This window comes from Neophocaena asiaeorientalis, unplaced genomic scaffold (genome assembly GCF_003031525.2).
Source record: "Neophocaena asiaeorientalis asiaeorientalis breed wild unplaced genomic scaffold, Neophocaena_asiaeorientalis_V1.1 scaffold533, whole genome shotgun sequence".
Taxonomy (NCBI): domain Eukaryota; kingdom Metazoa; phylum Chordata; class Mammalia; order Artiodactyla; family Phocoenidae; genus Neophocaena; species Neophocaena asiaeorientalis.
The window spans coordinates 1133877-1160329 of record NW_020172671.1 but is presented as its reverse complement, the minus strand read 5'-3'; the positions used below and the strand labels follow the sequence as shown (position 1 = coordinate 1160329).

Below are 26453 nucleotides of genomic sequence, written 5' to 3'. Positions count from 1 at the left end.
GGGTTGGTTTAAAAGATGATTTCAGTGTAGTTGAACAATCACAATATATGAAGGTTGTCTTCTGTTTAAATAATTATTTCACAGGAACTAACCTATGTGAATACCAAAACATAATACATTTTACCAATTCATGATAATGAAGGGGAAGGTGAATATGCTGTCCTGGCATGTTAAATGAATAATGTTTTAAATTATTTTTCCTTGTTTTATGGAAAAAAGGAGGGAGTGTTTTTTGGTAAAACATACTGTAGTGTTTTGGGAAAGGCAGCAAGAAATGAAGCTGCAAAGGGAGGCAGGATGCAGGTTGTGTAAACAGTCTTATAATCTTAACCAGTGTAGAAAGTTGTAGTTTCCTTCTGTGAGTAATGGAGGGAAAATTCAGTTATTAAGAACACAACCTCTGTCCTCTGTGTGCATCCTGGTTTCACTAGTTTCTTGCTTTTTTTTTTTTAATTTTTATTTTTATAAAGTCTGAGATGATTTCTATGTCTCAGTTCCCTCACCTATAAAATGGATGCAAAAATACCAACCAACTTCATAGGAATATGGTGATGCATAAAGAAAACAATACATGCATAACACTTAGATAGTCCCAGGAACATAGGAAGCTCTCAACAAATGTTAACTGGCATTAGTGAATGGTTTTAAGCATGGAAGTGAGGTTGTCCATTTGCATTCTACTAAGGACATTTCTTTTTTCTGTTCTCATGAAAGTATGTCTCTGTATGTTTAAGATCAATAGGTCTCACATAAATACTCTAGGAGTATAAAGAACACATGTAAAGATTTCTATAGAGGGCCCAAAACTGAAGTACCTTCAGTTTTATAATTAATTCACAATGAAAAGTTTCTATATACAGCTAAACATATTGGCTTTTCTATGAGAAAATCCAGGAGACCAAGAGCAGTGTTATTGCCTCAAGATATAACCAGAGAAACTTTAGGAATACAAAAGCACAATGCTTTCTGAATTCAGAAGCTTAGGCTGAGACATCTCTAAGTCAACAGCACAAAGACATGAAAAGTTAGATGATCATGAAATAAATTGGGTTAAAAGAAAAGAGCAAACTATGCTAAAACTAGAATGGCCCTATATGATTCAGGAATGAAATGTGCTTATAAAGATCAATTACACTTATTTGTGTGTAATATATTCTAAGTTAATGGCAATTTAAATTAGAAATGACAAATATTAATAATTTAATTTGGGCAGGACACATTTCTATAATTAATATTTTATGAGATGATATGCATAAATTGGAACAAGAAAACAAGTTTAGGTAAAAATATAAATCTTACAATCACTATTTTTCACAAATAATCAATTATCTAATTAGCCCAAAGGAGGAAAACATTTTTAGTGATTATAAAAATAAACTCATTAAGACCTAATGCATTATGTCTTAAGCATATTGCTCAAGGAAGGAGAGCAGTAAAATAACTATCGTGTTGAATTGATATCTTTTGTAATTTATAAGCTACAGTTAAATGGATACATTTCTGAGCATTTAATATTTTATGACTATTTTTATGATTTGGGTATTCAGACTAGCCCTCTAACTATTGCACAAGATGAAAAGATGTTTTCAGACCACCTGAGTTTTCACAAGATTGACAGAGAAATTATTAGTGGCAGGTATCATGAGTGCTCTCAGGTGTGGGAGGAGAAAAAAATCTATTCCTTAAGGTAACATTACCTTTGTCTTCCTCAGACACCACATCCTGAGATCTTTGAGTACCCCTAAATTTGTAACCCCATTACTGCATGCAGTTTCTCCTTTTAAAATATGTACATTTTATAAGTTCAAAACCCAAAACTGCTCATTGATTTATTGATGTTCATTACCCCTCTAGGATTCTCCAGTAGTGAGATTTATATGTGTGCCTCCACAAATATTAGGAAATGTGAGGGAAATTACATATGTATATTATAATCAAATAGTCATTTCAAGACTGTTAATGATGAGGCTGGACCCAGAATCCAAGTGGCAAAGCAACTAGAAACTACAAGTTCTCTTTGTGGAAGCCTATTAACAATTGATATAATTAATGGCCTTTCTTGCACTAGGGACATTTTCCCTAGCAACAAATACATTTGTGCAAGACATGCAATTATAACCAGAATCATATATGTCTAAAACACACTCACACAAATTGAAGAATAGATTCCCATCTCTCAGTGCTCTTGTGGATCAGGAAACAGAAAAAAATGTGATAACTTTACACAAGAAAAATGTTGGAAAAAATACATTAACTCAGGGCAGCTACATCTATTCACATGACTACTAAACCAGTACACATTCCCAACACAAAGAATGATGTAGCTTCATGTCAACTTATGATAGCCCATATCAGAAAATGTAAATCAGACTCTCTTAACAAGTGTTTCAGCTTATCTTGATTTAGCAGAGAAAACTGTATTCTCTAACCTCTGGAACGCTGGTATATTTGCCTTAGCTGTAGTTGTGTCTCCTAAGGTTGCTAGGCAAACATTTCTTCTCCCTACCTTCTTTTTCTTCAACATTCAATCCCATTTGTTATTAACAGAAAGCAAGATCGACTTTTTTTCTTAATATTTTAATTAATATTGGCTACTGCATTATATATCAGGTAATTTGTTAGCATAAAATTAATAGAATTCATCAAAGTTTCAGAAACATGTAATTGGAGTAAATTTCCAAATTTATATTTATTACCTCACTTTGTGTGTCTGTAACTTAGAAAAAATGCTCTGATTTGTGGAACAACTACAACCTCTAAGAGAGCATAGTTTGAGCAGTATGACCATAAATGATAAAAAATATATTCATGAAGGTGGTCAAAAGGTACAAACTTCCAGTTACTAGATAAATAAGTGTAATGTACTAGGGGTGCAATGTACGACATGATGGCTACAGTTAACACTGCTGTATGATATACAGAAAAGTTAAAAGAGAGTAGATCTTAAGAGTTGTCATCACAAGGAGAAATTTTTTTCCTTTCTTTTTTTGTATCTATATGAGATGACAGATAAACCTGTTGTAGTAATCTAAATCTGTTGTAGTAATCATTTCACAATATACGTAAATCAAACCACCATTTCATACACCTTCAACTTAAACAATGATGTATGTAAATTATTTCTCAATAAAACTGGAAAAGATTTTTTAAAAAGTATTTGGAGACTAAAAGGTAGAAATATTAATCTCTATTTTCTAGAATTTTATTACTCAATTTCAAATGTTCTTCTATCTATGGAAGCTAAAGATTCAAATAGATATAAAAATGGGATTCTAAATCATTTTTGTACACTACATTATATGTCCTCTGAAGTATCTATCTGGGATATGTATTAAGAGAACACTGAATTTATAGTTTAAAGGGAAAAAAATCAGTTTTTTATTGATTATCATAGTTTGATTAACTTCTAAAAGCCTAACTGGTAAATAAATAAGTTTGACAGGGCATTCAACCCATTTCCAATCTTTAGGAAAACAGCTTTCAAAGTCATCTTGGTATTTGTCTCATGTATATGTATAGCTGATTCACTTTGTTATAAAGCAGAAACTAACACACCATTGTAAAGCAATTATACTCCAATAAAGATGTAAAAAAAAAAAGCCATCTTGGAAGACAGGTGTCTAATCCTAAATTCAAAAGTTCCCAGAAGGGATTACATAATCTTTCAATAACTGATACTAACATTTAACACTTTTTACTGCCAGAAAAAAAGCTTTACCCAAACTGAGCTTCTCTTCATGAATCGCTATGAATTATCTTCAAAATTCCTATAGAACATCCTTAGTCTACTGACTAGGCCTGTACTTAGTGTCCTAGTGTGGTAGAAAGGATTTTGGCTCCCATGATGTTACACCAGCAAGCATGCTATGTTACATGGCAAAATGAATTTGTGGATAAAATTAAGAAGGCTAATAAGCTGACCATAAAATATACAGGTTATTGGATGATTACTGGATGATTTTATATATATATGTAAAATGTGGTATCCTTTTACCATTTTTTCTTACATTGCAAGTAGCACCAAATGCACCTTCCATATAATTTTCATTCTTGAACGCTTATACCTATACTGGCATTATCATTAGTTAAACTGGGAAGTACTTTTGGTTCCTAGATCCCACTGCAAGGTGTGAGATCTAAGATTATAGATAAATAAAAGTGTTATGTTGATTTTAATTTATTTAATTTAATATCTAAGATCTAAAAATCAAAGAAAAAGTCTAAAAAATTAAAAGGCCAGCTCTCCAAAGGAATAAAGCAAAACTGTGATCATATACAAAGTGATATCTAAAGTAAAAACCAAAACAAAACACCAGAAACCTAAGAACCATTCTCTACACCTCTCTCTCTCTCATCTCCAATATCTAATTGGCCATAAATCTTTCAATTTTACCATACCATCTCCTGCATCTTTTAACATTTCATTTACACAACCACAATAACCATCTTCAGTTTCTCATTTGAACCACTGCTACTCCTTTCCTTGGGCATATTCTCTTCCTGCAATGCATTCCCCACTTTCCAAAATAAAAGGGCCTTTGAAAATTCAAAACTGACCACGCTACTCCTCAAATTGAAACCCTTCAAAGAATCTCCTCTTTCTACAAAATAAACCTGTCTGTCATCTCCTTAATCTAATCTTCTGGCACTTAAGATACAATGACAATGACAAATACAACCCAGTCAAGTGGGTTCATCTCATTATCAGGAAAGGATGATGTTTCTTGAGGGTTTACTATGTACCTGGGCCTATGATAAACACTTTACATGGATGATCTCATTTAACTCTGACACAATCTTTCAAGTTATATGCTATTATTATCACATATTATAGGTGAGGAAACTGAGTTCTTAGGGAACCTTACAAATCACCTAATGTCACATGGCTATCAAGTGGCAGTTCCAAGACAGAAACCTAAGTCTGATTCCAGGATAAAGTATCTTATGTCCACCTACATCCTTGGAGGTCCCTTCAAAGTACCAAGCTATCTCCATATATATACTTTCTTATCTGCCAAAAGGACTTAGATTTGTCCTTTTGTGAAGTCTTCCCTGACCCCACCACCAGGAACCCCTAACAGTTTTGATCACTACCTTCTCTGTGTCATCACCTACATTATACAAGATGTCCTCATACTTTGGCCATTGTGAGAGTAATCTTGGAAGGTTGGTGAAAAGTGCAAATGCTTGGCTGAATCTCATAAAGACTGACAATCTGTTAGGGTGGAGTCTCATCATCTGGATTTTTAACAAGATTTCAAGATAACTATAGTGCACAGTTATCTGGGAAGTACCAATTTATCTAAACTATAGTTACTGTGTTTACACTGTAGTTTTGCAATTATTGCTACTTTCGTGTTCTTACTCTCAGTTAGTCTGAAGCATTTTTTTTTAGGGCTGGGTCTTATGCAAATATGCAGCACTAACACCTGGAAAGTATACCTAACATTTAGTAGGTAGTCAACAAAAATTTAAGAAACAAGTATGTTTGTGCTTATATTTTGGAAGCAATAAGGAGATGGAAAATTATGGGAGGAAATTAATTATTGCCTTTCTTCAGTAGATAATAGGAAAACAATGATATGAAGTTATCAAAATGGACCTCTAGAAATATTAACGAGACCAAGGCATGAGAAGGATAAATTGGGCAGAAGGAAAATCAGATCTGTATAACCATAATCATACTCATAGTCAGGTATCCCAAAGGTAAAATGGCATGATCTCAAGTCAAAGCAGAAAAATTGCACTATATGATAAACATCAGCCATTTGTCAGCATTTCGCTTTTAAGTAAATACAAAGCGAGGCCTATCTGTCTAGTATGTGCCATCAGACAATCTAGCTTGTTGTTTTTCTGAAAACCTCATGACTGAGTAGGAAAATCAGACAGAGAAAATATTAACTTGCTAGAAGGAATCTCAGCCAAACTTCCTTTTCTCAAGACAGAAGAACATCTGCCATGTTTCCTGAAACATTTACTTAAATTTTACTTAAAATATTCCTTTAGGAATTTAGAAAGAGTCCACTTTCTTGGTTAAAAGGGAAAAAACCATGAAATCTGTCATTTTTACAGCAAACCTTAATGTCTTTTGCATCTGTTGCTGGTATTCATAGTGTGATTATGAGACTGTTATTTCCCCGATGTGATTACTTCCTTATGTTACCCTGTGAGCAGAACTGTTATATCAGGGGTTGTCAGAAATGAAATACCAAAGATGTGCAGTGAAATAGGTGTCTCTCAATGGAGAAAAGTTAATATAACTACCTAGTTTATAACACGCACACACACACACACACACACACACACACACAAAATTATTTTTCCCAGTACCCAACTGCTTAAGCATTTTGTTTCTAAATATTGAAACAAATTAAAAAAATTTTTTCTTAAAATCCTTGTTTATACTCATTTAAAACATATATATTTTTTTCTTACAGAGGATATTGTGTTCTTAGATCTCAACCACTGATTTGGGAGGCTTCTGAATACATAAGGAAGTCCTTCAAAAATTTTATGTCTAGTTAATACAGTCTGCCTCCACAAGTGGACAGACTCTTGCATTACCACAAAATATTCTCCCACTAAGTGGATATTACCATTTTGAAACAGAAATTAAGGTGCCCTTTCCTCAAATAAGTCAGATTATTTGCAAAAAAATCATTGTGTTTGGGTATATTCTCTCAAGTTTCTGGAAATAATACACTCAATTTGCAAACAGTGAACAGACAGACTTTGAGATTGCCGTGCTGGACACTGTACCAAAACCACATCTGCTCTACCCAGCATTTGATCCACCAAATCCATTGAAACTGCTTTTCAACATGTTATTGACAAAGCAGTTAAAAATGCATGCCATAGCTAGTTTTATATATTTGTCTTTAAAGACTAGAGCAGAGGTTATTAGTCGTTTTAATTCTGTAAAGTTCTATTTAAATTTCCTTGTTCAACTTTTCCCCATTCTCTTGCACTTACTCAATATTTTGCAAATACTATGTTAATGCCCTTATTGATTAGACAATAGATTTGAATTTAGAATTTTCTAAATGTATTTAAATAATGCATTTAGAATATTCCAAAATGTATTTAATTAATTAAAGTAACAGTAGGCATTCTTCGGCACCAATTTCTCTACTGTCCACTAAATGTATCTCTTTTTCCTCTCCTCTCTTAATCTGTCCTTCTGTCCTATTTGGGCTCTTTTTCCCCATACTTTCTAACTTTCTTTTTCTCATATAATTCTCTACATTTCTTCATTTCTCTATTTATAGTTCCCATTTTAATTCAGGTTCACTGACTTTGTTTAAAAACAACACACAAAACTGGAGGATATTTTTCAGACAATATTACCACATGTAACTATTTAGTGAGGCACTTATTTAATTTCTCCAAAAAGAAAGTTATTTTCTACCTGGAGAATATTTTAACTTCTTCTGTTAAGTTATAATTTGATAAAAATTAATGTTTTAATATACTTTTATAAGCTCTTTGTAGTACTGGTATTTTTATTATATTTACCTTAATCCAGGGATTATTTTAGAATTTTGTACCTATTAAAAGAAAGCATTCACTTGGACTGGAAGAATTAGTATTGTTAGAATGGCCATACTACCAAAAGCAATCTACAGATTTAATGTGATCCCTATCAAATTACCCATGACCATTTCACAGAACCAGAAAAAATAATCTTAAAATTTATGTGGAACCACAAAAGACCCTGAATTACCAAAGCAATCCTGAGGAAAAAAAACAAACCCCTCCCAGACTTCAAACAATATTCCAAAACTATAATAATCAAAACGGCACTGTGTTGGTGCAAAAACAGATGTATAGATCAACGGAATAGAATACAGAGCCCAGAAATAAACACACACACCTGTGGTCAATTAATCTTCAAAAAAGGAGACAAGGATATACAATGGAGAAAAGGCAATCTTTTCAGCAAGTGGTGTTGGGAAAGCTGGACAGCCTCATGTAAATCAATGAAGTTAGAACACTCCCTCACACCACATACAAAAATAAACTTAAAATTGTTTAAAGATCTAAATATAAGATGTGACACCATAAAACTCTTAGAAGAGAACATAGGCAAAACATTGTCTGACATAAATCGTAGCAATATTTTCTTTGATCATATTACCAAGGCAAAAGAAATAAAAGCAAAAATAAACAAATGGGACTCAATCAAACTTATAAGCTTTTGCACAGCCAAGGAAACCATAAACAAAATGAAAAGATAACCTATGGATAGAATGGGCATCATCAGAAAATCTACAAACAACAAATGCTGAAGAGGGTGTGGAGAAAAGGGAACCCTCTTGCACTGTTGATGGGAATGTAAATTGACACAGCCACTATGGAGAACAATATGGAGGTTCCTTAAAAAACTAAAAATAGAATTACCATATGACCAGCAATCCCACTACTGGGCATATACCCAGAGAAAACCATTATTGAAAAAGACACATGCACCCCAATGTTCATTGCAGCACTATTTACAATAGCCAGGTCATGGAAGCAACCTAAATGCCCATTGACAGATGAATGGATAAAGAAGATGTGGTACATATATATAATGGAATATTACTCAGCCATAAAAAGGAACGAAATTGGGTCATTTGTTGAGACATGGATGGTCTAGAGACTGTCATACAGAATGAAGTATGTCAGAAAGAGAAAAACAAATATCATATATTAATGCATACATGTGGAACCTAGAAAAATGGTACACATGAACCAGTTTGCAAGGCAGAAATTGAGACACAGATGTAGAGAACAAATGTATGGACACCCAGGGGGGAAAGCGGCAGGGGGCAGTGGTGGTGGTGTGATGAACTGGGCCATTGGGATTGACATGTATACAATGATGTGGATAAAACTGATGACTAATAAGAAACTGCTGTATAAAATAAAAATAAAATAAAATTCAAAAATTCAGAAGAAAACCAAAAAAAAAAGAAAAGACAACCTACAGAATGGGAAAAAATATTTGCAAACAATGCTATTGACAAGGGATTAATTTCCAAAATATGCTAATAGCTCATGTAACTCAGTATCAGTATCAAAAAAAAAACCAAACAAATAAACCAGGAAACCCAATCAAAAAATTGACTCAAGACCTAAATAGACATTCCAAACAATTCATACAGATGGCCAATAGGCATATGAAAAGATGCTCAACATCGCTAATTATTAGAGAAATGCAAATCAAAACTGCAATGAAGTATCACCTCACACTGGTCAAATGGCCATCATCAAAAAGTCTACAAATAGGACTTCCTTGGTGGCGCAGTGGTTGAGAGTCCGCCTGCCAATGCAGGGGACATGGGTTCATGCCCCGGTCTGGGGAGATCCCACATGCCGCGGAGTGGCTGTGCCCGTGAGCCATGGCCGCTGAGCCTGTGCGTCTGGAGCCTGTTGCTCCGCAATGGGAAAGGCCACAACAGTGAGAGGCCAGTGCACCACACACACAAAAAAAAGTCTACAAATAATAAATTCTGGAAAGGGTATGGAGAAAAGGGAACCCTCTTACACTGTTGGTGGGTATGTAAATTGGTGCAGCCACTATGGAGAACAGTATGGAAGTTCCTTAAAAAAATAAAAATAGAGCTATCATATGATCCAGCAATCCCACTCCTGGGCATATATCTGGAAAAGACAAAAACTCTAATTCTAAAAGATACATGTACCCCAATGTTCATAGCAGCACTATTTACAATAGCCAAGATATCGAAGCAACCGAAATGTCCACTGACAGATGAATGGATAAAAATGTCTTATAGGGCTTCCCTGGTGGTGCAGTGGTTGGGAGTCCGCCTGCCGATGCAGGCGACACAGGTTTGTGCCCCGGTCTGAGAGGATCCCGCATGCTGCGGAGCGGCTGGGCCTGTGAGCCATGGCCGCTGAGCCTGCGCGTCCGGAGCCTGTGCTCCGCAACGGGAGACGCCACAATGGTAAGAGGCCCACGTGCCACAAAAAAAAAAAAAAAAGTCTTATATACAATGGAATACTACTCAGCCATGAAAAAGAATAAAATATTGCCATTTGCGGCAACATGGATGGACCTAGAGATTATCATACTGAGTGAAGTAAGACAGACAATTATATGATATCACTTGTATGTGGATTTAAAAAAATAATACAAATGATCTTATTTACAAAACAGAAACAGACTCACAGACATAGAAAACAAACTTATGGTTACCAAAGGGGCAACGAGTTGTGGGAGGGATAAATTAGGAGTATGGGATTAACAGATACACACTTCTATACATAAAATATATAAACAACAAGGATTTACTATATAGCACAGGGAACTATATTCAACATCTTGTAACAACCTATAGCGGAAAAGAATCTGAAATAAATATATATATATATAGGTAAAACTGAATAACTTTGCTGTACATCTGAAACTAACACAATATTGCAAATCAACTGTACTTCAGATTTTTAAAAAGTGAGCATTCAGCAAATGTTTTGATGGCTTAGTTAAGGCCTCTCAACAATGTTTAAAAAGTGGTGATCATCTTATCATCTTCTAATAGGATTCCACTTTGTGGTTTTTGAAAAATATAGTTAGTACTGTCCTTAGATTGCTTAAATGCAGTGTCTAGTATTTTGCTTGTTTTTCTCTTGGGTATAGAATCCAGATATCTAATAATTCTTAAGAAGTATCCGGGGACCAGTTTGAAACTAAAGCATCATTTTGTGAACATTTACTTTAGATTATGTGAATTCATTCCTAACAAATTAAATGCCAGTCCCTATGAGTAGCCTCTAGATCATTAGGAGAGTTGGTAGTCTTATTATTTAAAGCAACTGCTCGTAAGATACATTGATACACCATTTGTTCTTATGCTCATTCATTACCAATGGTAAGTTCTTTCCCACATTTTTGAGTGGTATTCAGATAACTAATTTAGAAAATATTAGCATTCCCTGATTGCTCATTTTACAGAAGTATCTAGTTGTAACATAGTTGGATAATAATCACAAATATAGGGAAAAAACACATTTCACGTAATAAAGTTTACACTTGATTAGGACAGAGATTTATCTCATTCATCTTCCAGTCCCTCTACAGTTCTAATCAGACTTTCCTTGACATGGTTAGGTACTCAACTTTACTTTTAAAATTAAATATCATAATTAAAGATGCTTAAATTGTATATTTCTACTATATTTTGCCTACTCTGTCAAAGATGTTAGCTACTAAGACCTAAAATTGAGAGATTTAAATCCACTAGTCACTGTTTTCCCTTAAGAGTAGCAAATTCTCAATCCTTTGTTCTAGGAGTGATTAACACCTATTATTTGTTAAGATATGGCTTAAGTTCCCTCATTTATTGATATAAATCAGAGGTTCTAACCAAAAGAACAGCTTGAAAAATATTATAGATAACTGGATAAATAATTCCATTAAACTGTAATGTCCCTATACTGTTTACCTTATACAAATAAAGGACCTTTTTGGCATTCAACAAAATATTTTATTTTAGAAATTTGAAAGTTTATAAAATAGACTAAAAAAGTTTCTTCAATTTTTTTGTTATTATGATAATTTAATAGTTTATATCATGAATAACTATCAAAACATATGCTGCTTTCGAACTACATCACCTATATGATGTCAAATTTCTGATTATGACATTCCACACCTTTCAGGAGTAGCCCTGCCTGCAATCCTTGCAGACAAGGCTGCAATCCTTGTAACATGCCACGTATCACAGCTCTGTCTAAACCTGAAGTTTGCATGCTAAAAATATCCACTCTTTCTTGTTTAACTGTAAACATCCTGGTTATTTGTTAAGATTCAGCCAAAATGTTACCTCCTATTTGAAGTATTTCCTCAACTTCTTAAATGGAGCTGATTTCTTATTGCTTTTGTGCACTCTACCATAAATATCTCTATTCCTGTATTCATAGCACTATATTATTGCTTATCTCTGTCTCTTCTACTAGACTGTGATCTCCTCAAAACTGATACTGTGACATATTTATCTTTGCACTTCCCATATTGAGCATTGTGCCTATTATATAGTAGGCATTCAAAAATATGTATTGGTTGAATGAAAAATGAATGAATGAAACTTTTTATACTTATTTGTCACCTATTTACACCACAATGATACATTTAATATATCTGAGGTTAGCAATAGCTGGAAAACGAACCTCAACATAAAACAAAAATAATTGTCAAAAATCAATTAATTACTATTTATTTAGTACATGTCCATCTTTGTCGTAGCCTCTGTTCGTTTCCACAGGGCATTTCTTTTCTATCAGATCTTCCTGTGTAAGTAATGATGTTACAATGATGGATTGAGTGGCCTGGACAAAGTGATATTGAGGAGATAGTACTCAATGGGATACCTTCAGAAAGCAAAAACCAACAGAATTATAAAATGTGTACAGACCAACGTGCTACATTCCTCTATGAACACTAGCATAGGTGTAGGTATACTGATGTCAATAATATATATCAACATTACATATTTGTTATCTTTTGTTTCTAGGTGTTGTGTCACTTATTCCTTACTCAGGCAACATATGTGTTGTGAATGCATTATAAGATTCAAGGACTGGTCTCAGTGCAAGAGACAAAAGGATATCCTAAGTGGACATGGTCCTGTACTAATGGCCAATCGTGTCTTCCTGGAGCTTACATTCTAGGGAAACAGTAAATAAACCCCAAATTTCCAAAATAATCACCCAATTACACTTGTGATAATTTTATGTAGCAAAAAACACACTGTCTCATATATGTATTTAATTAGAGTATGTAAGCCCTTTTTGTGTTTGAAAGTTTTCTAGGAAGTTGGGAGACAAATATATATTTTCTATGCCAACAAGAAAAGCCACTTACTCCAACTTCAGTTTTAAAATTTCTTCAGGATCCAGTTCTTTTTTTCACAATTTGAAAATACTTGTAATGAAACAGGAGTCACTACAATTGATACCACAGAAATTCAAATGATCGTAAGAGACTACTATGAACAACTGGACACCAACAAATTGGATAACCTAAAAAAAAATGGGTAAACTTATAAAATCATATAACCTACCACGACTAATTCATGAATAAATAGAAAGTCTGAATAGACCACTAATGAATAAGGATATTGACTAAATAATCAAAAATCTCCCAACAAAGAAAAGCCCAGGACCAGATGATTGCATGGGTGAATTCTACCAAACATTTAAAGAATTAACACTGATTCTACTCAAACTTTTCCAAAACACTGAAGGGAGAACAGTCACAAATTCATTTTATGAGTCCAGCATTACCCTGATACCATAGCCAAAGGCACTACAAGAAAACTGTAGGACAATATGCCTGATGAATATAGATGCAAAGATCTGCAGCAAAATACTAGCAAACCAAATTAAACAGCACATCAAAAGGACCATACACCATGACCAAGTGGAATTTATTCCTGGGATACAAAGACAATTCAATCAGTAAACATGATACACCAATTAGCAGAATGAAGGATGAAAACACATGACCATCTCAATAGATGCAGAAAAAAGAATTTGACAAAATACAAAATTCTTTCATAATAAAAACTCTCAACAAATTACATACAGAATGTACCTCAAAATAATACAGGCCATATATGAAAAGCCCAAAACTATCATCACATTCAACAGTAAAGTACTGAAAGCTTTTCATCTAAGATCAGGAGCAAGGTAAGGATGCCGACTCTTAACACTTCTACTAACGTAATACTGGAATCATATACAAAGAAATTAGGTGAGGAAAAGCCATAAAAAGCATCCAAATCAGAAAGTAAAAATTAAAGGTAGCTGTTTGAAAATGACATGATCTTAAACGTAGAAAACCCTAACTTCAAAGGAATACTGTTAGTACTAATAAATGAATTATGTTGTTTCTGGATACAAAATCAACGCACAGAAATCAGTCATAATTGATACACTGACACTAACATCAAACTCTTCTAAAAGGAAAACTTTTAAATGTTCCCTGGGACTTACCTCGTGGGGCAATGGTTAAGAATCCACCCGCCAATGCAGGGGCAACTGGTTTGATCCCTGGTCCGGGAATACCCTACATGCCACACAGCAACTAAGCCCGTGCACCACAACTACTGAGCCTGCACTCTAGAGCCCGTGAGCCACAACTACTGAGCCTGCATGCCACAACTACTGAAGCCCGTGCACCTAGAGCCTGTGCCCCACAACAAGAGAAGCCACTGCAATGAGAAGCCCATGCACTGCAATGAACAGTAGTCCCCGGTTGCCACAACTAGAGAAAACCCCCGTGCAGCAATGAAGATCCAACCCAGCCAAAAATAGATAAGTAAACAAATAAATTTATAATAAATAAATAAATAAATAAAATGTTCCTGTTTATGGTAGCACCAGAAAGAATAAAATACTTACGAAAACACTTAGCCAAGGAGGTGAAAGGCTTTTACTCTGAAAACTACAGACTATTCATGAAAGAAATTTTAAAAGATACAAATAAGTGGAAAGATAGACTGTGTTCATGAACTAGAAGGCTTAATATTGTTTAAATATGAGCTACAGATTCAATGCAATTTCTATCAAAATCTCAATGGTGTTTTTTACTGAATAAGATAAACCTAAAATTCATAAGGAACCTCAAAAGATCCAAAATAGCCAAATCAATGTTGAAAAAGATGAACAAAGTGATATCACACTTCATGATATCAAAATATAGCTACAAAAGCTACAATAATTAAAACAGTATGGTGCTGGCATAAAAATAGACATATAGATGAATGGAACAGAGGAGTGAGTCCAAAAATAAACCCCCACACAGTTAACTTATCTTTGACAAGGGTGTCAAAATATACAATGGGGAAAGGATAATCTCTTCAACAAACGATGCTGGGAAAACTGGATATCCATAAGCAAAATAATGAAATTAGAAACTTATCTTACATCATATATAAAGTTAATTCAAAATGAATTAAAAACTTAAAAATAAGAACTGAAAATGTAAAATTCCTAGAAGAAAACAGGAAAAGGCATCATGATATTGGTCCTGGCAATGATTTCTTGGATATGACATTAAAGCACAGGGCAACAAAAGCAAAAATTAAAAAGTGGACTACATCAAACTAAAATGTTGCTGCATAGCAAACAATCAGCAGAGTTAAAAAGTCACCTACTAAAGAATGGGAGAAAATATTTTCAAACTGCGTATATAATACAGTGTTAATATCCAAACTACATAATGAACTCCTAAAACTTGATAAAAAAAAATAATCCAATCAAAAATGGTACGAAATGGGCAAGGGACTTGAATAGACATTTCTCCAAAGATGACATACAAATGTCCAACAGGGATAGGAAAAGATTCTCAACATCTCTAATCTTCAGGGAAATGCAACTCAAAACCACAACGAGATATCACCTCACACCTAATTAGGATAGCTGTTGTCAAAAAAAAAAAAAGAGGAGTGATGTCAGCAAGATGGCCTAATATGTTTCTCATTCTCATTCACGTTCTTTCCTCAGCAACAAGAATATGGCAATCATTCATGGACAAGAGTGCCTGTGGGACATGTGGGAATACAGGTAGAAGATTAGGAAACCCCAGTGCAGTGCAAGAACAAGGAGAGCCATTTTGAAAAGAGTCATTTGAGTCAGACCCAGGTGGCTAACTCAGAAATAATTCCAAAGCCCTGATAATTTAGCAACACCCCATTTGCTTTTGGTTCTCTCACCAGTACCATGTGCCAAGAGACTCAGGAGGAATCTCACCTACCCGTTCGTCAGGCAATAGGCTTACAGACCTTGGTCCTGGCTGTGGACCCTAAAGTTCTCCTTGAGCTAGCTCCATCCCCTCTCAAGCCATGGTCTGGGAGCCTCTGAAGAAGACTGAATTGCACAATCACCCATGAAGGAGAGACTCTTGTGGAAGTAAAGGAGTCCAGCAGAGAAGTTCCAGCACATCATTAGAGCAAAAATTCAAGATTGGACACATTGCACAGAGTAGGAGGAACAGCTTGACTTTATCTGCTCCACCCTTCCCCCAAGGGAACAGGGCTTGGTGCCAAGAGATCGCTTTTTGACCCATGACTTCTCCTGTGGGGGAAGTAAGAGTCTGTGAGTGCGTGCCTGACTTCCCCAGCTGTGCAGGATGCTACCAAATAGAAAAAAGGCTCATTTTTCTCTCACCTCAACCTGAGTACTGAGTTATGACATGCACTGTGAATAACTGGAAGACAGAAGCCAGGACTCAGAAAGGGACATATCAAGGGGATATGGATCTTATTAAACAATTCAGGGACTCTATCAGGAGGCAAACCCATGAGCCAGGGGGGACACCTTGCCTATGGATCCCTCTAGCTGGACCACGGGCAAGCTTTTGCAGATGGCTAGTGAGCATACACAGAAATCTGGCCTGATTCTGTGGATCTGGAAAAGACTACAAACTTGAGCATTTGTCGCTACCCCTGGGAAAGCAAGGGTCTACAGGATTGAGAGAAGTCATACAAGCTTAAGAATTCTGCCACAAGAGGGAGCGAGAAGTGGAGCATGCATATCCATAGAAAGTATAAAAAACCTTCAGAATCCCTAGCAGGTCTGAGGAAAGGTACTTCTCTCCTGAAGTCAGTCATGAGAGTAACCAACCCCAAAGACATGGAGATCTGTAACTTACCCAGAAAGGAATTCAAAATTTTTAGGAAGCTGAAGGAGCTACAAGAAAACACAAAAATTAATTGAACAAAACCAGGAAAACAATACATGATCAAAATGAGAAATTTAACAGAGATAGAAATTATAAAAAAGGATCAAACAGAAATTCTTGAGCTGAAAAATACACCTAATGAATAAAAAATGCAAAAGAGAGTTCAAGTAGAAGAATCTGTGAATTAGAAGAGAGGATGCTTGAAATTTATGTAATCAGAGGAGAAAATAAGAAGAAAAATTCAAAGAGTGAAGAAAGCCTAAATGATCTATGAAATATTATCAAAAGCAAAGAATCTCTAAATTACTGGACTACCAGAGGAGAAAAGAGAAAGATAGGAATAGAAAGCTTATTAAAGAAATAGTGGCTGAGAACTTCCTAAATCTGGGGAGAGATCTCAACAGTCATGTTCATGAAAGTCATGGGTCCCCAAACAAACTCAACTTAGAGAGATCTTCTACAATATGAATCACAATAAAACTGTAGAAAATCAGTGACAAATAGAGAATCTTTAAAGTAGTAAGAGAAAAAAAGCTTGTAACTTACAAGGGAACTTGAATAAGGTTTTCAGCAACTCTCTCTGGAGAAACCTTACATGCATGGACAGAGAGGGATGTTATATTCAAAGTGCTGAAAGAATAACACTGCCAAGCAAAAGCATTCTATACAGCAAAGCAGTTCACCAGAGGACTTCAGAGGAAGGCAAGATAAAGATGTTCCCAGACAACCAAAAGCTGAGGGTGTTCATCACTACTAGACATGCCTTACAAAAAAGTACTGAAAGGAGGTCTTCAAGCTGAAATGAAAGGACACTAATTAGTAACATGAAAACATGAAAATGTACAACACACTGGTAAAGGTAAGTATATATTCAAATTCAGAATACTCTAATACTATGGGGGTGGATTAACCATTTAACACTATTATAAAAGTTAAAGGACAAAAGTTTTAAAAATAACTATAGCTACAATAATTTGTTAATAAATACAAAATATTGAAGAGGTAAACTGTGACATCAAAAACATAAAAGGGGGGCTTCCCTGGTGGCACAGTGGGTCTCTGCCTGCCAATGCAGGGGACACGGGTTCAAGCCCTGGTCTGGGAAGATCCCACATGCCGCGGAGCAACTGGGCCCGTGAGCCACAACTACTGAGCCTGCGTGTCTGGAGGCTGTGCTCTGCAACAACAGAGGCCGCGATAGTGAGAGGCCTGCACACCGTGATGAAGAGTGGTCCCCACTTGCCACAACTAGAGAAAGCCCATGCACAGAAACGAAGACCCAACACAGCCATAAATAAATAAATAAATTAATTAATTTAAAAAAAAACATAAAAGGGAAGTAAAAGGGAATATAACAATCATAAATATATGTGAACCGAACATCAGAGCAACCAAATATATTAAGCAAATGTTAACAGTTCTGAATGGAGACATAGACAATAGAATAATAGTAGGGGACTTCAATACCCCGCTTTCAACAACTGATAGATCATCCAGACATCAAATCATTAAGAAAACACTGAATTTGAACTACACTTTAGACCACATAGACCGAAGAGACAGAGACATATACAAAGCATTCCTTCCAAAGTAGCAGATTGCAAGTTCTTCTCAAGTTCAAACAGAATATTCTACATGACAGATCATACATTATGTCACAAAAACTGTCTTACCAAATTTCAGATTGAAATCATATCAAACATCTCTTTTGACCACAATGACATGAAAATAGAAATCAGTAACAGGAGGAAAACTGGAAAATCCATAACTATTTGAAATTAAACAATATACTCCTGAACAATCAATGAGTCAAAGAAGAAATCAAAATATATCTTGAAAGAAACAAAATCAGAAATGCAATATACCCAAACTTATGGGATGCAGCAAAAGCCATTCTGAGAGGGAATTTTATAGCAATAAATGCCTGCATTAAGAAAAAAGAAAGATCTCAAAAAAAACAAAAAAAGCTAAATTTACAACTCAATGAACTAGAAAAAGAATACACTAAACCAAAAGTTAGCAAAATGAAGAAAATAACAATTATGAAAGCAGAAATAAAATAGAAGAATATAAAAACAATAGAAAAGACCACAGAAACAAGGAGCTGGTTTTTAAAACATAAACAAAATTTAGAAAACTTTAAATAGATTAAAAAAGAAAGAGAACTCAAATAAAATCAGAAATGAAAGAGAGGGCATTACACTGATACCACAGAAATACAATGGATCATAAGACACTGCTATGAACAATTACACACCAACAAATTAGATAACCTAGAAGAAATGGATAAATTCCAAGAAACATACAGCCTACCAAGACATAATAAAGGCCACACATGAAAAACCCACAGCTAACGTCACACTCAATGATGAAAGGTTAAATGCTTTTCATCTGTGATTAAGAACAAGACTAAGGGTGACCACTCTCATGACTCCTATTCAACATAGTACTGGAAGTCCTAGTCAGAGCAATTAGGCAAGAAAAAGAAATGAAAGGCTTCCAAATAGAAAAGTAAAAGTAAAATTGTCTCTTTTGGAAGATGATATGATCTTACATAGAGAAAAATCCTAAACATGCCACCAAAAAATGTTAGAATAAATCAATTTAATAAAAATGCAGCATATGAAATCAACATAAAGAAATCAGTTGTGATACTATGCAATAACCACAAAATATCTAAAAAAGAAAGAAAGAAAACAATCCCATTTATAATAGCATTGGAAAAAAATAGTAAAATAGGAACAAATTCCACCAAGGTGGTAAAACATCTGTACAATAAAACTCATAAGACATTGATGAAAAAAATCTGTAGAATACACAAATAAATGTGAAAATATTCCATATTTATTATTAATAGGAAGAACTAATATTGTCAAACTGTCCATACTACCCAAAGCCACCTATAGATGTGGAAATGAATATTGGTACAGCCGCTATGGACAACAGTATGGAGGTTCTTCAAAAAATTAAAAATAGAACTATCATATATCCAGCAATCCCACTTCTTAGTATATATTCAAAGGAAATGAAATCAGGATCTCAAAGAGATACCTACACTACATGTTCACTGTAGCATTATTTGTAATAGCCAAGATATGAAAACAACCTAAGTGTCTTTCTACAGATGAGTAAAAAAAAGATGTGGGACATATATACAATGAAATATTATCCAGCCATGTAAAAGAAGGAAATCCTGCCATCTGCAATAACAAAAAATGACCTCCAGGTTATTATGCTAAGTGAAATAACTCAGAGAAAACAAATACCATATGATCTCAGTTACACGTAGAATCTAAAAAAGACAAACTCTTAGAAACTATGAGTAGAATGGTGGTTGCCAGTGGCTGGGATTGGGAGAAATGGGGAGATGTGAATCAAATGGTACAAACTTCCAGTTATAAGATGAATAGTTCTGAGGATCCAGTGTACAACATGGTGACTATAGTTAATGATATTGAATCATTCAAAGTTACTAGGAGACTAGATCTTAAATGTTCTCATCACAGAAAACAAAAGTGATTATGTGAAGTAATGGAAGTATTAACTATCCCTATTGTGGTAATCATTTTGCAATAGATACATGTATCAAATCAACACATCATATATTTTATTTATTTATTTAGTTAGTTAGTTGAAGTATAGTTGATTTACAGTGTTGTATAACATTGGGGTGCATGCATCTTTTTGAATTTTAGTTTTCTTTGGATATATGAGGAGTTGGGCTGCTAGATCATATGGCAACTCTATTTTTAGTTTTTAGAGAAGCCTCCATACTGTTTTCCATAGTGGCTGCACCAATTTACATTCTGAACAATTCACATTGTATATTTTAAACTTACACAATGTTATATGTTAGTTAAATCTCAGCAAGCTGGAAAACTAAAACATTTGCATCATGTTCACAAAAGAGGCTGGTTTATAGTTTTATACTGAGACAAGTATTGGAACCTATGGTATACGCCACAAAAAGTAGATGGAATAATTTAAATGGCACTGTGATTACCTGGTTTTTAAAGATCTTGTAATATTTCTGGGTGAAGTCTTTTGGACCAGGTATGTTTTTTTGTATTTTAATAACTATTGTCTATATTGGTTCTATGATAATTGGTCTATTTAGAATATCCGTCTTTACTAGTGTCAATTTTGGTAAATTTCATAATGCATTTTTGTTTATTTCTTCTTATAGTTCATGCTGATTTACTTTAAGAATTGTTGTTGTTATGTCATTTGGTGCAAAAATACTCAAAACTGGAGTTTTTGCTATGATTTGTACTCTTCATGATAACTATAAAATGCTCTTATTTATCTTAAAAAAAAAAGGTAAGTGTTGGTGAGAATACGAAGAAATTGGAACCTTTATACAATGTTGGTTGGAAGGTAAAATGGTATAGACACTGTGGAAAACACTGTAGAGGTTCCTCAAAAAAATTAAAAGTAGATCTACCTTATGATCTAGCAATCCCATTTCTGGGTATATTTCCAAAAGAAATCAGAATCTCAATATCTGCACTCCCATGTTCACTGCAGCATTATTCGCAATAGCTAAGATATGGAAACAACCTAAATGTCCATCAAGGGAGGAATGGATAAAGAAAATACATTATATACATACAATGGAATATTATTCAGTCTTAAAAAGGAGAAAAAAATTCTGTTGTATGTGACAACATCGGTGCACTTGATGGACATTATGCTCAGTGAAATAAGCCAGACACAGAAGGACAAATACTACATGATATCACTTATATGAAGTACAGAATAGTCAAACTCATAGAAATATAAAGTAGAATGTTGGTTTCCAGAGGCTGAGAGGAGGGAGAAATGCGGAGTTGCTGTTCAACGGGTATAAAGTTTCAGTTATGCAAGACGGATAAGCTCTAGAGATCTGCTGAACAACACTGCGCCTACAGTTAACACTACTGCATTGTGCACTTAAAACTTTTGTTAAGAGGGTAAATCTTAAGTGTACTGACACTTAAAAAAAAAGAAAATGTGAATTCTGATGAAAATAATCAGAACTTTATACATATAATTTTATCGTTGAAGAAACACTTCAAAATCTTAAGAAAGTAAGCCCAAATGTTCTCTTTTGACAAAGTCCATTAACTTTCTATATTCTGAAAAGTAATATTTAAATTAATATAAAGTTGTTCTTAATTTTCCTGAATAGCACATGATATATTTACCTGTGTATTCAAGGTGAAATCCAGCAGCAGAAACACTGATGTCTGATTGAAAATTTAGATATAGATTATTAGATGTACTATTCAAAAGAGGGGGAATTGTTGTTCCTGAAATGATAATTGAAAAAGTAGTTCAGTGATCACATAAGTATTATTAATAAAACTAAGTTAACTATTAATTAGCCAATAAATTATCACTGACATTATATATTAGTAAAGTGTTTTACAAAATTTTTAGGTAAAAATATTTCTCACATATTTGTCTTTCATATTACTGTTCTTGACTATCTCCAAGGAGACAGACCTTCAAGAGCACGTTAGATTGCTCCCTAAAAATAGGTAGGAGCAAAAAAAGAAAGCTGGTGAAAATCAAAGCAGTAAATTTTACTAGACACCTAAAATAAATATTTTGAATTTCATGTGGATTTCAATAGTTCATGTACAAGCTAATAATAAACTTAGTTTTAAAGTCTGCATGCGATTTTTATGGTATAATAACAAAATTTTATATGGGCTTAAAGATATATTCATTTATTGGCCTTTATTATGATATTTAAATATATACATTTATGTTCTATACCAGGTCAAGTACCTTGATGTTTCTTACACCCTGACAGCAAAGCTGGTAGTTAGCATTCAAAAAGATGCCAATTATGAACTAGTGTCAGCCTTGTCTCTTAGCAAATGCTTTATAATCGTGTTCTTCTGAACTTCGACAGGAAATCAACTTTAATTATTCAATTACTGAGTTGAAAATATAACATATCTGCTTGAACCAATTACTTCTTGACTATTTGACATTGAGTAATAGTTCAAGATCCTTAATTTTACAATTCAAGCAGTTTCAAAAGACAACAATAAAAATAACTGTCAACAGTCTCAAGATAAAGTTCAACAAACATCTGAGTTGATAGTGTTGCAAACATTTTTTTTTGTAATTTTCTAGCTACTTCACACTTTACACAACTCTATGAACCTTAACCACTGAGCCTTCTATAAGAGAAACCAGGACAAACTCATTAAAGAACACACGATTGCTTTTTTTTCCCCCCCGAACTTGCTCTGTCTACAGTGTCCTAACTGAATCACTGAAGACAGAGGTAAACAGAAACTCAAAGGTCACTCAGACTGCCTTTGGTCTCTGAGGATCTTAGTGATTAAGAGCTCTGACTCTGGAGTCACACCAGCTGGGTCCCAGTCTCATTCTAACATTAGCTGTACGACCTCAGGCAACTTAATTTCTCTTAGTGTCAATCACCTACCAGGACTGCTAAAAAGATCAAATGAGGAAATGTATGACAAGCTTCATGCAGAGCTAGCACTTGGTAATCAACAGCTGTTATTATTTATCATTTTCATCATCTTCATTATTGTAATTATTATTCAGAAAGTATTACACCTAGTCTATTATAGACAAATGCATACTCAAAAATTTATACAATTTTTCCAAGAAAAATTTCTCTCTCAATCTATATCTAAAATATTTTTAATCTATTAAAACCTTAATACCATTCAAAATTCTTTCAGTATATCTGAAATATGTAAGTTTATAGTTTAGCTATGTTTATATTTCTAGAGTTAAACACTATAATCAAAATTAAAGTAAAAGGTACAGTTAAAATTAAAACTTCATTTTATCCTAAATATGCTATAAGAAGCTGTTAGATAAATGCATAAACTACCTTTAAAAACCGTAACAAATTTTAAAACCTTCTGGTCTTGGAACATATGTATATAGTATGAATTTTATATAATTTAATTCATTTCATAGAATTGATTTTGTATTTTCTTTATTCTCACTCAACAGTACCTGGTAGCATTTACCATGTTGTTACACAGTCTCTATAATTGTTCTAATGGCTGCATAACATTCTATTAAGTGAATATACCATAATTACCAAGCACTGTCTAATTTTTAACTATTACTACTCATCCTTTTTTTTAAGGGAGAGGGGCATACATACTATTCCTGAACCATAGCTCAGCTAAAAATAATACTAGTAACACAAAAACATCAATAAATAATTACACAAATATAGTAACACTACAGTAAGGTCTTAAACATCAATTTCATTACCTTTAAAGCCTTTCAAACTTCTAACCTTGTAATTTAGTTCACTGCATATAGGTTGTAAAAAGCAAAATTAAAACCACCAAGTCAGAGTTCTAGGGAGCTCTTCAAAGAGAGAGAGAGATCTTACATTCCTAATTATAATGCATTTTAATTAAGCTCAGCTCTCTCATTTACCTGAATAACTTCCAAGTCTTGGAGCATTGTTGTCTCCCCCATCATAAAAGTCCAGAGAATCCCAATTATGTTCTGTAGCAAAGCTGACAACTTGTACCTATGAAATAATAATTACTGGTAAGAACACATACTTCTAATGAGACACATATACTATAGTCTACTTATCTCCTCTGCAAGAGAGAGCTTAAAGCCTGGACCATATCATTGTGGGCCTTCATGGAATGACTTTAACAGAACTGACCTTTGCCTTTATGGCACTGGCCTACATGCACTAACTTTTATAATAAAAGCCTCTGAGGCATCTAGGAGTGTTCACTATGGGTATAACATTGAAAATGTCTGTCACTATCTCAGCTTTGGATTAATCTAATGTCTTAGTGCCTGGAATCTGAATCAAGGCATGTTCCAAAACAGTTGTTTAACTTTTTTGTTTTGGAATTTTGATTCTTGTCAGTGACTGAGTTTTCTCATTTGTTTTACGTATTAGGAAATAACCAGATTTGTGGTCCACATTGAGGACCACATAAGCATATAAGACCCTACAATATATACATTTTTTGAACTAGGTTTATCCTGGATACATTTTATTATGTTTTACTTTGCATAACCTTTGCTAAATTTCCTGTCTTTATTTTATTTTTTAAAATTAACATAATAATCCACTATGCACATATTTAATAAATTTCAATATGGATAACCAAAAATAATACTTTATAACTGATTTGGGTATGTCTTTTAAAGATTGTTTTTATAAATAGCTATATTTCTATAAATGGCATCATAATAACTAAATCACTGTGAAGGTCCATTAAGTTGATAAGGAAAATGCTGGAGTATAATCCTCTCATGTCTATTAAATTTTATTTAAAGAAAGAGGCATGTGTTCCTTTGTTGCACTTCACTTGGCACAGCTTGAGCTTTTGCAAGAACCCAGAAAACCCTCACAACTGTGGATGTTATCTATTGTTCTTTATTACATATTTTATAGTTTAGGAGGAGGTAAAGGAAGAGCCTTACTAAATTTATTTATATTTAGCTGAAGTCTGTTATAGATGTAAGCATCACACTCATTCACTAAGTACTTCTAACAGTTGCATTCATTAAAAATTTCTTATCCACAAAATAGGCCTTCATCATTCTTCCATTCAAATGAATGCTGGAGCCTCTCTTCCAGGGATGAGTGCCACATGGCAACAGATACCCTGCCTGTGTGACAGGCATTAGGCCCAATGGCAATGTTCCAGGACAGAAAGAAGACTGGAATTAAAGCTGTATGATTGTAATATAACCCCCGACTCCTTAAACAATGGTCAATTCTCTCTTCATATCTGAATTTTCCTTTCCTTCAATTCAGGAAAAGAGAAAGTCACATTTGGCTTAAAAAAGAAAAAAGAAAGAGAAAATAAAAGTAAGGATTCTTGCAAGAGTTGACAATTGAGATAAGCAAAATGTATCGAGCGGTTTTCCACTGAAAGAAACTGAGTTAGTAAAAACATAGAGGAGACAAGCCATGAGGGAGATTTAGTGACCCATCAGTAGTCCAATTTTGCCACAGTGGAGGGTATTCACACAAGAGAAAATAGGCATGCAAAGTTAGAAAAAGTAGAGAAAAGTTAGAAAGAGTAAAGGTTCTGGATAAATACAAGAAATATTAGCGTTAGAATATTAGCCGGGCTATACAACTTCCTGGCTCCGTCTACTCACTGGCATGTAACCTGAAAAGAATTGTTATTCTCTCTGTGCCATAGATTTCTTACATAAATCACTGTAATAAAGGCATATAATTCATAGGTTTGCTGTAAAAATGAAAGGATTTTACCTTAGAATAGTACCTAGTGCGTACTGAGGATTTAATGTGTCTTAGCTAAGGAAGAGAATGAGAGAGAGGGCTATAAAGACTGAATACCAGCATAATAATTGTGCAATTGAGGAGTATTTCATTGAAGGTTTTAGAAGGTGGATTGAAGGCGCATAATCAGGACTGTGCTTTAAGTAGGTACTACTGAATTGAGTGAAGAAAATAAAAGTGAAAAGACAACTTTAATGTTTATTGCAGTAGTCCACATGAGAAGCAATGAAAGACTAAATAAAGTAGGTTAGTAGGCAGGAATGGTAGAAAGGGGGACCCGAAAGTCACATCACATGTGTTGCTATAGGGGAAATTACTGGATCTTGTGTGATATGAATGGGACATGGAAGTGACAGGAAAGATTTTAAAATATTTTTTTTTCCTGAGTTATTGAGATCAGAGGGATGGCATAAACAAAAATGTAGACATCCTCAGGAAAACCTATTACCTTGGAGAGAGGAAGAAAATCTGTTTAATTCTGGACAT

The 26453-nt window shown here is 34.2% G+C and overlaps 1 protein-coding gene across 2 annotated transcripts in view; it reads right to left on the bottom strand.

Moving 5' to 3' along the window:
- CSMD3 (CUB and Sushi multiple domains 3) overlaps nt 1-26453 on the bottom strand; it is a 1062125-nt gene that overhangs the window by 132343 nt on the left and 903329 nt on the right. For both annotated transcript variants that reach the window (XM_024739588.1, XM_024739590.1), the window contains 2 exons: nt 24119-24215; nt 21874-21978 (listed from right to left, as the gene is read on the bottom strand). In XM_024739588.1, coding sequence (XP_024595356.1) covers nt 21874-21978; nt 24119-24215 — 202 coding nt within the window. The remainder of the gene's footprint in view (nt 1-21873; nt 21979-24118; nt 24216-26453) is intronic.